Below are 13,368 nucleotides of genomic sequence, written 5' to 3'. Positions count from 1 at the left end.
AAACTGAAACTTAAAAGATACACAAAAGAGAAAGTGAAAGGAATCTAAGCACACACTAAATAAAATCATCAAGTCATAAAGGAAGAGACAAAGGGAACAAGAAAAGAAGAAAGGAACTATAAAACAGCTAGAAAAATAGTTAACAAAATGGTAATAGTAAGTCCATATATATCAATAATGACTTTAAATATAAATGTACTAAATTTCTCCAATCAAAAGACAAAGTTGGTTAATGGATGAAAAGATAAGACCCAACTATATGCTGCCTACAGGAGATACCTGCTTTAAGAACACACACAGACTGAAAGAGATGTTAAAAGATACTCCATACAAATTGAAACCAAAAGAAAGCAGTGGTAGCTATACTTACATCAGATTAAATGGGTTTTAAGACAGATTCTCTAATGAGAACAAGGTCATTATAATGGTAATGTTGTCAGTCCAACATGTTGACAGTCCACAAGATGATATAACTTTTGCAAATATTTATGCACCCAACATAGGAGCTCTTAAATATATATAAAGTAAACAATAATAGGGAGAAATAGATGGCAACACAATAATGATTGGAGACTTCAGTACTCACTTTCAGTAGTGGATGGATCATTCAGACAGATACTCAGTAAGTAAACATTGGACTTAAAGTATACGCTAGACTAGACAGACTTAACAGACATTTACACAGTGTTCCATTTGACAGCAGAATACCCATTCTTTTTAACATACACAGAATATCTCCAGGATAGATAATATGTTAGGTCACAAAACAAGACTTAATAAACTTAAGAAGACTCAAAGCATATCAAACATCTTCTCTTTTCTTTTTTAGATTTTATTTATTTATTTGACAGAGAAAGCGGGAGAGAGCATGAGCCATGGGAGAGGCAGAGAGAGGGAGAAGCAGACTCCTCATTGAGCAGGGAGCCCAAAATGGGGCTGGATCCAGAACCCCTGTTAGCCACTCAAGCATCTTTTCTGACCACAATGGCATGAAAGTAAAAATCAGTTACAAGGAAAAATGGAAAATTCAGAAGTATATGGAGATTAAACAGCATTCTACTGAACAACCAATGGGTCAAAGAAGAAATCAGCATAGTATTTGAAGTCCTTGCCAGAGCAATTAGTCAAGAAAAAGAAATCAAGGGGTGCCTGGTTGGCTCAGTTGATTAAGTGTCTTACTCTTTTTTTTAAAGATTTGATTTGATTTGATTTGATTTATGTATTTATTTATCAGGCACCCCTAAGTGTCTTACTCTTGATCTCAGCTCAGGGCTTTATCGAAAGTTGTGAATTCAACCCCTCCATTGGGCCCCATGCTAGGCATGGAGCCTACTTAAAGAAAGAAAGAAACCAAAAGGCATCAAAATTGGAAATGAAGAACTAAAGTTATCACTGTTTGTGGATGATGTGATATTATATATACAAACCCTAAAGTCTCTATCAAAAAACTAATAGAACTGGGACGCCTGGGTGGCTCAGTGAGTTAAAGCTTCTGTCTTCAGATCAGGTCATGATCCCAGGGTCCTGGGATAGAGCCCCACATAGGGCTCTCTGCTCAGCGGGGAGTCTGCTTCTCCTATCTCTCTCTCTCTCTCTCTCTCTCTCTGCCTACTTGTGACCTCTGTCTGTCAAATAAATAATTAATAAAAAAGAATCTTTAAAAAAAACTATTAGAACTAATGAACAAATTCAGTAAAGTTGCAGAATACAAATAGATGTACAAAAATCTGCATTTGTATGCACTAATGAACTGTCAGAAAATGGGAATTTTAAAAATCCCATTTGTAATTGTATCAAAAAGAACAAAATACCTGGTAATAAATTTAAACAGGGAGGTAAAACTGAAAACTGAGACATTGATGAAAGAAATTGAAGAAGATACAAATAAATGGAAAGGTAATCTGTTCTCATGGTTTGGAAGCATTAATATTGTTAAAATGTGCATACTGCCCAAAGTGATCTACGATTTTTCAGTTCAGTGCAGTCTGTATCAAAATTCCAGTGACATTTTTCACAGAAAAATAAGTTTGAAAAAGTATGAGTAGAAAAAAAATCCTAAAATTAGTATGGAACTGCAAAATAACCCCAATAGTCGAAGCCATCTTTTTTTTTTTTTTTTAAGATTTTATTTATTTTCGCAAGAGTGAGAGAAAGTGTGTGCACACACAAGTGGGGGAAGGAACAGATGGAAAAGCAGTCTTCCTACTGAGCAGGGAGCCCTATGTGGGACTCGATCCCAGGACCCTGGGATCATGACCTTAGCTGAAGGCAGACACTTAACCAGCTGAGCCACCTAGGTACCCTAGTCTAAGCAATCCTGACAAAGAACAAAACTGGAAATATCACACTTACGGATTTTGGACCGTAAGACAAAATTACAGTAGTCAAAGCAGTATGGCATTGGGATAAAAACAGACACTTTGATCAATGGAACAGAATAAATGGTCAATTAATTTACAACAAAGGAGCCAAGAATATACAATAGAAAAGGGATAGTGTTTTCAATAAGTGGTGATAGTGTTTTCAATAAGATGGAGAGCACCTGGGTGGCTCAGTGGGTTAATAAGCCTCTGCCTTCGGCTCAGGTCATGATCTCAGGGTCCTGGAATCAAGCCCCAGGGAGCCTGCTTCCCCTCCCCAACCCCCACCTCCGTGCCTGCCTCTCTGACTACTTTTGATCTCTCTCTGTCGAATAAATAAATGAAATCTTAAAAAAAGAAAAAGTCATAATGGGAAAACTGGACCCCTGTCTTCTATCACCAGAATGAACTCAAAATTGATTATAGACTTTAATGTAAGACCTGAAACCACAAAACTTCTAGAAGAAAACACAGAGCATAAGCAAGTTGGTACTAGTCTTGACAGTGATTTTTAAAAATTTTAACAGCAGAAACAAAGACGACAAAAGCAAAACAAGTGGAATTACATCAAACTAAAAACCTTTTTTCCCCCTTTATTTATTTAGTGAGAGAGTGTGTGTATAGGAGTTGGGGTGGGGGTGGTGGAAGGGGAGAGGGAGGGAGGGAGAGGGAGAGAAAGAGAGAGAGAATCCCAAGCAGATTCCATGTGGAGCCGGATGCAGGGCTTGATCTCACAACACTAAGACCATGACCTGTGCGAGAATCAAGAGCTTCTGCATATCAAAGGGAGTCATCGATAAAATGAATAGACAAGCTCTGAATGGGATAAAATAGTTGCAAATCCTGTAGCTGATAAGTGGTTAATACCTAAAATATATAAACAATTCAAGTCAATAGGAAAAACATCTAATTAAAAATGGGCAGAGGAGGGCGCCTGGGTGGCTCAGTGGGTTAAGCCGCTGCCTTCAGCTCAGGTCATGATCTCAGGGTCCTGGGATCTAGTCCCGTATTGGGCTCTCTGCTCAGCAGGGAGTCGGCTTCCTTCTCTCTCTCTCTCTGCCTGCCTCTCTGCCTACTTGTGATCTCTCTCTGTCAAATAAATAAATAAAATCTTAAAAAAAAAAATGGGCAGAGGAACTGAAAAGACATTTTTCAAAGAAGACATACAGGTGGCCAACATGGATATGGAAAGATGATCAACATTATTAATCATCAGGGAAATGCAAATCAAAACCACAATAAAGTAATACTTCACACCTGTTAAAATGACTGCTATCAAAATGATAAGAAATACCAAGTGTTGGTGAGGATGTGGAGAAAAGGGAGCCCTTGTACACTGTTGGTAGAAATGTAAATTGGTACAGACACTGGGGAAGACAGTAGGGATGTTCCTCAAGAAATTAAAAATAAGAGTTATATGTATCCCCATGTTCATAGCAGCATTAAGTGCAATAGCCAAGACATGGAAACAACCTAAATGCCCATCAAAAGATAGACATATACACGCATACCCACATACACCCCCACAAAGATATTATTCAGCTATAAAAATAAATGAAATCCTGCCATTTGTGACAACATGGCCCTTGAGGGCATTATGCTAAGTGAAGTAAGACAGAGAAAGACAAAATACTGTGTGACCCACATACATGGAATCTAAAAAACCTGAACTCAGAGCAACAGATTGGAGTTGCCTGAGGCAGGAGGCAGGGGTAATAGTAGGTATAGGGGGGTTGTGAAGGTAGTTGAAAGGCACAGTAGTCCCCCACCTTACCTGTGATAGATAAGTTCCAAGACCCCCAGTGGATGCCTGAAATTATGGATAGTACTGTACCCTTTATATACTGTTTTTTCCTATATTACATACCTGTGATAACTTTTATCAGTTAGTTAACAACAACTAACAAGTAGCACAGTTATAATAATATACTATAGTAGATGATCTTACTCTCCTATATTCCCCTTTTTTTTATTATTATCTTTTAAAATTTTATTTATTTGAGAGAGAGTGCACAAGCAGAGGGAGTGGTAGAGGGAGAGGGAGAAGCAGGTTCCCCACTGAGCAGGGAGCCTGATGTGGGGCTCCATCCTGGCCGCCCGGATCATGACTCAAGCCAAACCCACCCAGGCACCCCTCCCCTTCTTATTCTTGTGACATTATGAGGTGGTCAAGTGCTTTACATGATGAGATGAAGTGGAGTGACACAGGCATTGTGACGTAGCCATAGGCTTCTATTGACTTTCTGATGATACAGCAGAAGAAAGATTACCTGCTCCCAGATGGAAGTTTACCATAGGTAACTGAAACTGGTTAAGGGAGACACGAGGAGACTTCTGTACAAACTTGGAGTTAGAAGATAATTAAGTTCTGGGGATGTAATATACTGCATGGTGACTATAGTTAATACTGTATTTTATATTTGAAATTGTTGAGGGTGTGATTGTAAATAAAACTGAAAAGTAATCATTAGATGAGAATAGACTGAACAGTGAGGGTAGGGTGGTAAGAATAGGAAACATTTGGGAGACATTAATAATTGGAATTGGTGGAAAAGAGAAACAGTAATAGTATCAGGACCTGATACTAAACATTGTTCTTCCCTTTAATAATAACACTCCTGAAATGTATTGCGACTAAAATAAATCAATTTTGGTCATTTGTTAGATTAATTAAAGTGATATTCTTAGTGTCCTTTTTTCTTTTAAGCTAAAATGAGTTATAAGACTTTTATTTGTCCTTAATTTGTCTTTTAATTTTTTTATTCTGTAATTCTTGATGGTCTTTTAGTGCGCGCACACACACACACACACAAGTATATGCACACATGCAGATACCATTTTTACTGAATATTTACTCAGTACCTTCTTTTAGTATGATACCACTCTTGAAACTTATCCTGTGTTCTATTTTTTTTTATTTTAAAGATTTTTATTTATTTATTTGAGAGAGAGACAGTGAGAGAGAGCATGAACGAGGAGAAGGTCAGAGGGAGAAGCAGACTCCCCATGGAGACTGGGAGCCTGATGTGGGACTCGATCCCAGGACTCCGGGATCATAACCTGAGCCGAAGGCAGTCGTCCAACCAACTGAGCCATCTAGGTGTCCCTATTTTTCTTTTCTTTTTTTTTTTTTTTTTAAGATTTTATTTGTTTATTTGAAAGAGCTTGGGCAGAGGGAGAAGCAAACTCCCCAGTGAGCAGGGAGGCGGACTGAAATCATGACCTCAGGGCAGATGCTTAACTGACTGAGCCACCCAGGTGCCCAAATTATCCCGTGTTCTAAACATCAGGTTAGGCTTGATGTCATTCTTTGAGGAGCTTACAGTGGGAATTTCAGGGATTGTGGTATTCCCTGTTGGCCACTTAGCAGGAGGGGAACTTTGCTTTGGGCTCTGGGAAGAATTTTCTTCCTTACCAAGAAACAGATACAGAGAAAGTCTTTTTGCTCTTGCCATTTCCTTTTTTTTGTTTTTTTTTTGTTTTGTTTTGTTTTTAAAGATTTTATGTAGTTATTTGACAGAGAGGGAACACAAGCAAGGGGAGTGGGAGAGGGAGAAGCAGGCTTCCCACGGAGCAGGGAGCCCCATGTGAGGCCCATGACCTGAGCCTAAAGCAGATGCTTTGATGACTGAACCACCCAGGTGCCCCTGCCCTTTGATTTTTGTTTTGGATACTGGAGTGAGAAATGATGTCTGAAGCTGAAACTTGTGACTGAGAGGCTGTACGCCTTTGCACCAAAGCCAGTAGATGGAGGAACACAGGAAAAGTGTGGTCACTTCAGAGACTCTTTAAACATTCACTTACCATATGATCTAGCAATCCTACACCTCTAAGCAATTTCATCGTAATTTATATCAGAAGAGAGAGACTTAGGCTTGAGTATCTCTTGTCTTGACTATCAACAAAGACTGGGTATGTTTTGACTTTAAAATTTAAATATTTACATGCCTTATTTTGGTGTTGCCAATATATGAGAATCTGAAATAACAAACTGTAATTCAGTGATTTATTTTCTCTTAACAGACTCACAGCTGTAATTCTTTAAACATTTTTTTTGGTGGTTTTATAATATGACTTAATTTTTTTTAGACTTCATACAGCTTCTCAAAATACTCTTACGTAAAGCAATAAAATAACTTTAGTCATTTCATTCATGATAGAGGACCATGCCTGTATCTTCCACAAAGCATTCATTGTTGCCTTTATAAAAGAGTGACTTCGAGCCAGATGACCCCTTGGTTTTAGCCTATTTCTTTTTTTTTTTTTTTAAGATTTTATTTATTTATTTGACAGAGAGAGATCACAAGTAGGCAGAGAGGTAGGCAGAGAGAGAGAGAGGAGGAAGCAGGCTCCCCGCTGAGCAGAGAGCCCGATGCGGGACTCGATCCCAGGACCCCAAGATCATGACCCGAGCCGAAGGCAGCGGCTTAACCCACTGAGCCACCCAGGCGCCCGGTTTTAGCCTATTTCTTTTGGATGTTGCTTCAGGGTGATAGGTACCAGAAAAGTTTCTCCCATTTCAATGTGATAGAATGCTCTAAGATGTCTTCGAGATACCTTCTAGGAAAACTTTTCACTGACCACTGTTGAAGATAGCCATATTCTTCAACTGTGTTATAAAACAGCTGATTTGGCATCAGTTCCCTACCCACAGTTTGATGAATTGGATTTTTTCATTTTACTATTAGCAATAATTCTTTAACCTACTGGAGAACTCTTATAATTTCCCAGTCAAGAAAGTCGTGCATGTAAATCTCTTTTTATTCAGTAAGTGTGGCTTTATTGACGAAGTGATGCCTTCTGGGAAGCGGTAAACCAGTTCCTGAAATGAATTATAACTTTTGATTATAAAGAATGTTTGCAGTGTTATACTTGAAAAAATATATTTCCTCTTAATTCAGGCATGCTTAAATTCATAAAAACTATTAGAATTAAGCTTCTTTTTTTCCCCAAGATTTTATTTACTTGACAGATAGAGAACACAACCAAGGAGAGTGTCAGGCAGAGGGAGAGAGAGAAACAGGCTCCATGCTGAACAGAGAGCCCAATGTGGGGCTCAACCCCAGGACCCTGGGACCATGACCTGAGCCAAAGGCAGATGCTTAGCTGACTGAGCCACCTAGGTTCCTGTAGAATTTAGCAAGTTAAGAACTTGCTGGCATGATTCTAAACATTTATCATAGCATTTACATGTTTAATAAGTTACAAGTAGTTGCAAAATGGCTTATTTACTAGAAAAAGAAACATTTTATTGCATTTATATATCTCTCCCTCTGTCGTTTTTTAACATATGGTTGACATGCAGTATTTGTTCCAAGTGTACAACATAGTGATTCAGCAATTACTTGCATTATGAAATGCTCACTACACTGTTACCATCTGTCACCATATGAAGTTACTACAATATTATTGACTGCATTCCTTATGCTGTACTTTTTATCCTTGTTGACCTACTTATTTTATAACTGGAAGTTTTTACCTCTTAATTTCCTTCACCTATTTTGCTCATCCCTTGAATCTCCCTCCCCTATGGCAACCACCAGTTTATTCTCTGTATTTATGAATCTGTTTGTTTATTTGTTCATTTGTTTTTTAGATTCCACATATAAGTGAAGTAATATGGTATTTGTCTTTCTCTGCCTTATTTCACTTTATATTAAGTTGCATGCTCTACAAATTTTAGCTTCTAGGTCCATACATGTTGTCACAAACTGGCAAGATTCCATTCTTTTTTTTTTTTTTAAGATTTTATTTATTTATTTGACAGACAGAGATCACAAGAGGCAGAGAGGCAGGCAGAGAGAGGAGAAAGCCGGCTCCCTACTGAGCAGGGAGCCCAATGCCAGGCTCGATCCCAGGACGCTGGGATCATGACCTGAGCTGAAGGCAGAGGCTTTAACCCACTGAGCCACCCAGGCGCCCCAAGATTCCATTCTTTTAAATACCTTATATTTCATTACACACACACACACCCATCTTCTTTATCCATTCACCTATCAATGGAAACTTAGGTTGCTTCCACATCTTGGCTAATTGTAAAAAATGCTACAGTAGACATGGGGTATATGTATCTTTCTGAATTAGTGTTTTTGTTTTCTTCAGGTAAATACCCAGAAGTGGATTACTGGGTCATATGGTATTTCTGCTTTTAATTTTTAAAGGAATCTCCATACTGTTTTCCAGAGTTGCTACACCCATTTACATTCCCACAAACAATATACAGGGGTTTCTTTTTCTCCACATTCTTGCCAGTTTTTGTTGGCATATCTTTTTTTTTAAGATTTTATTTTATTTTTTAAGGATTTTATTTATTTGAGATAAGAAAAGAGAGAGCTCACAAGCAGGCGGAAGGGAGAGAGGGAAAGGAAGAAGCAGACTCCCTGCTGATCAGGGAGCCTGACCTGGGCTTGATCCTGGGACCCCAGACTCATGACCTGAGCCAACGGCAGATGCTTAACCAACTGAGCCACCCAAGTGCTCCAAGATTTTATTTTTAGGTAATCTCTACACTGAACGTGAGTCTTGAACTCACAACCCTGAGATCAAGAGTTGCATGCTCTACTGATTGAGCCAACCAAGTGCCCCATTCTTGTCTTTTTGGTACTGGGTATTCTGACTGCTGTGAGGGGATATCTCATTGTGGTGTTGATTTGCATTTCCTTGATTAGTGATATTGAGCCTCTTTTCATATGCCTGCTTGTCTTCTTTGGAAAAATGTCTGTTCAGGTTTTCTGCCCATTATTTAATCAGGGTATTTTGTTTTTAGGCATTGATTTATATGAGTTCTTCATATATTTTGGGTATTAACCCTTATTGGTTATATCATTTGTAAATATCTTCTGTCATTCAGTAGATTACCTTTTTGTTTTGTTAATGGTTTCCTTTGCTGTGGAAAAGCTTTTCAGTTTAGTTCCAATAGTTTATTTTTGCTTTTGTTTCCTTCATCTAAGGGGACAAATCCAGAAAAATACTGCTGAAGGTTGATACCCAAAAGTTTACTGCCTCTCTGTGTGTATGTGTGTGTTTTGTTCGCTTTTAGGAGTTCTCTGGTTTCAAGTCTTACATTTAGAAATTTAATCTATTTTGAGTTTATTTTTGTGTATGGTGAAAAAAAGTGGAATTTCCCCCTTTTTTTACTGTAAAAAAGAAAAAGGACAAATCATATATTTTGTCTTTTACTGCTATCTTTGGAAGTCTTTTTTTTTTTTAAGACTTTATTTATTTATTTGAGAGTGAGAGCATGAGAGGGGAGAAGGTCAGAGGGAGCAGCAGACTCCCCTTGGAGCTGGGAGCCTGATGCAGGACTTGATCCTGGGACTCCAGGATCATGAGCTGTTGCTTAACCAGCTGAGCCACCCAGGCGCCCTGGAAGTCATTTTTTAAAAATAAAGTTAAAGTATAACTTGATGTTTACCTTGGATGTTAAATTTGACCTGGTTCTTTTTTTTTTCTTTAAAGTTTTATATATTTAATTAATTAATTTATTATGAACCCCAGGATCATGACCTGAGCTGAAGGTAGACACTTAACCAACTGAGCCACCAGGTGCCCCCTATTTGACCTGATTCCTCTTTTTTTTTTTAAAGATATTTATTTATTTATTTGACAGAGAGAGAGAGAGAGAGAGAGAGATCACAAGTAGGCAGAGAGGTAAGCAGAGAGAGAGTCGGAAGCAGGCTCCCCGGTGAACAGAGTCCAATTCTGGGCTCGATCCCAGGACCCTGGGATCATGACCTAAGCTGAAGGCAGAGGCTTTAACCCACTGAGCCACCCAGGCATCCCTGACTTGCTTGATTCTTGAGCTAACTTTCTCATACGTTATCTGCTACTAATTGAAAATAAATCATTTAATATCCTTGTGAAATAGAAAGCCTATCGTGTCTTAACACTAATGACTTGAAATGAAACCATACCAGCTTCTTTCTAGATGAATTCTAAGAGTTTTTAGGGTTAATCAGGATTCTCTTGTACCATTTTGTGTAAATATTTGGCTATGTCATTGAAAATCTGTTTTCTATTAAGCAAGACCATCATAATTGTTATTCAGTATTTGTTAATTACCAATTATATGTAAGAAACAAAAGGAGATATGATATGATCCCTAACTTAAAAGGCTCATAACCAAATAGAATATGGAGTACATATCAATATAATCTGGTACATGGTAAATTGCAGATGTACACATAGTATACACAGTGGTGCTCCAAGTGTTGATTATGAATTGGTTATAAAAGTTTTCATAAGGGCCATAGGATGTGAGTCAGGCCTTTAAGACGGAAGAGGCCATTCTAGGTATAAGGGCCAACAATGGATGCTCCTTGTGTTTATGTGGTAACTTTAAAAAAAAATTAATTTTTAATTAACATATAATGTATTATTTGTTTCAGGGGTACAGGTCTGTGACTCATCAATCTTACATAAAACACAGCTCCCACCACAACACATACCCTCCCCAATGTCCATCACCCAGCAACCCCCTTCCCCCAACTCCGTTCCACTCCAGCAACCTTCAGTTGTTTATAGAAGTTAAGAGTCTCTTATGGTTTGCCTCCCTCTCTGGTTCATCTTGTTTCATTTTTCCCTTTCTTCCCCTGTGATCCTCTGCTTTGTTTCTCAAATTCCACGTATCAGTGAGATCGTATGATAATTGTCTTTCTCTGATTGACTTATTTCACTTAGCCTAATACCATCTAGTTCCATCCCCATCATTGCAAATGTCAATATTTTTTGATGGCTGCATAATATTCCTGTGTGTGTGTGTGTATATATGTATATGTATATATACATATATATATATAGTGTAACTTTTTAATACAAGAATTAAAATAGGGAGTTTAATAGTAAAGGAATTCAAATGACAAGCTAAAGAGTTTGCAATAAGGAGGTAGAAAATAGGTGTGAGCAGTGGGTGGTGATAAAGAAATAGGATTTTGAAAAATTGTTCAATCAGTTTGATTTCTTAAATGAGAAGTGCCATATAAAAGTAGTATTAAGTATTATTCATCTTTCATAGTTACAGGTTAGACCATGCTCATGTCGCATGCATATATTAGAAAACTGGTTTCTTAAATGTAAGTTTTTTCCATGTTTGTGGGAGTTAAAGTGATTCTTCTGGGCTACAAGCAGGTGTTAAAAACATCCTTTTCTCAGCTGAACATGATTTTTGCAGGGTTCTAACATGGCAAGTACTATATGTTTTTCTATACATACATGCAAGTATACATGGAAATGATGTATGTGATTACTCCACATAATGTTTCATGAGTTTAAGCGCAATGGAGAAAGTTAGTGACAAGTATAAAAATAACCTCCATCTGTTAGAGTGAACACATATGAAAAGTATGAAGAGCAATAGATAAGGAAGTACACTTTTCCAAATCTTATAAATGAAACTATTACACTAGTGATAATTTATGAAAATTTGGTAGTTAGTTGAAATAGCTCAGAATTGTGTGGATAGGCTAAGATCCATCTTTTTCCTGTCTTCAGAGAGATTTATAAGGGAAGAAAATCTAGCCTGACAGTTTCTCATACAAAGACACATACTTGCACCAGTTAAGACAGAACATTTTAAGTTTTATTTCCCTTCTCTTACTAAGACTGTTTGAAGGACTTTTAGTAAACAACAAAGATAACTGGAGGATATTAAATACAATTGCAAAGCTTCAGTCTAGGACTGCTTAGTATCACTAGGGTTTTGGGAAGTTTTTTATAGAACTAGTTTGTGTCATCAGTAACTTGGATTGGATTGTGTTGTTGCTGTCAGTGCTTGGTAATGGTGGGGATGGAGGAGGTGGGACGGAAAGGAAATTCATTTGTGATAGGTTCTGTACAAAATTGAAGGAAGAGCTTTTAATTGTCCACAGTTTATTTAACTAGACTTAACCCCACTTTTTCTTTCTGTTGGCCAGTGATGAAAAAGGGAGCAAATAGCTTTCTTGTGGGTCATATGTACAGTACTAGAAGATAGCATTTATGTATGTGTATATATATGTACTTAAATACATACGTATATTATGTGTGTGAGTAGGTTACACTCCCAGTGTGGAGGCCAACAGAGGGCTTGAACTCATGATCCTGAAATCAAGAATTGGATTCTTAACCTACTGTGGCACCTAGGCACTCCAGAGATAGAATTTTATATTAAAGGATTGCATATTCCCTTAGCTGCCGTGGGCTGTAGCTTTGAGCTTATGCTACCAGATGAAGAACTAGTCCAGATGGCTAAACTGTTGGAAAGTATAAAACCAAAACCCATATCAGGAAGCTATCCACTTTGTTCATTTTTGGATAAGATCCATTCTAATTAGTGGTAACTTTCTGAATTTGTTTTAAAATTTAATTTTTAACTCTATGTGTTTTTATTTTTACCTAGGTTACCAAATATCCTCCTATGTTTGAGATCCACAGACTACATGTCCTACAAGAACAAATCAATGATTTTTCATCTCCTGGAGATACATTAGAAACATAAATATGGTGTCAAAAGATCTCCTTACTTTTCTCTGACTACGGTTTATTTGGATGTACTTTTGTATTGAAGAGAATTATACGGACTGAGGCTACTCGTGCAGAGAGACTGTCGTGTAAAATCATGGACCATCCTAGTAGGGAGAAGGATGAAAGACAACGGACAACTAAACCCATGGCACAAAGGAGTACACACTGTCCCCGACCGTCTGGCACCTCAACGTCCTCTGGGGTTCTTATGGTGGGACCCAACTTCAGAGTTGGCAAGAAGATAGGGTGTGGGAACTTTGGAGAGCTCAGATTAGGTAAGGACTTGGTTTTATCAGTGACTTCCAACAATGACAGCTTTGGTGTGTTTAAGATAAGCAGTTATAATTTCATGAGAAATTATCTTAAGGAGGACTTGTTATTATAAGAACTAAAGAATTTGTGAAGGGGACTATAGTCATTATCAGTTATAATTTGTATCCAAGGTTCATCTCTGTATGATAGACTTTTAAATTTATCATCAATTCTGAGATTTTATGATGTAGGGAGC

General features: G+C 37.7%; 1 protein-coding gene across 15 annotated transcripts in view; it reads left to right on the top strand.

Moving 5' to 3' along the window:
• CSNK1G1 (casein kinase 1 gamma 1) overlaps window positions 1-13,368 on the top strand; it is a 192,554-nt gene that overhangs the window by 72,149 nt on the left and 107,037 nt on the right. For all 15 annotated transcript variants that reach the window (XR_006602761.1, XR_006602759.1, XR_006602760.1 and 12 more), the window contains one exon: window positions 12,736-13,135. Coding sequence is in view for 11 of the 15 variants with exons in the window: in XM_045067413.1 (XP_044923348.1) it covers window positions 12,955-13,135 (181 nt within the window). In the remaining 4 variants the exon portion in view is untranslated. The remainder of the gene's footprint in view (window positions 1-12,735; window positions 13,136-13,368) is intronic.

Source organism: Mustela putorius, unplaced genomic scaffold (assembly GCF_011764305.1).
Source record: "Mustela putorius furo isolate JIRA1106 unplaced genomic scaffold, ASM1176430v1.1 tig00003896_pilon_pilon_pilon, whole genome shotgun sequence".
In the NCBI taxonomy this organism is placed as follows: Eukaryota; Metazoa; Chordata; class Mammalia; order Carnivora; family Mustelidae; genus Mustela; species Mustela putorius.
Note: the sequence above shows the minus strand (reverse complement) of the source record. Positions and strands in the feature narration are given on the sequence as shown.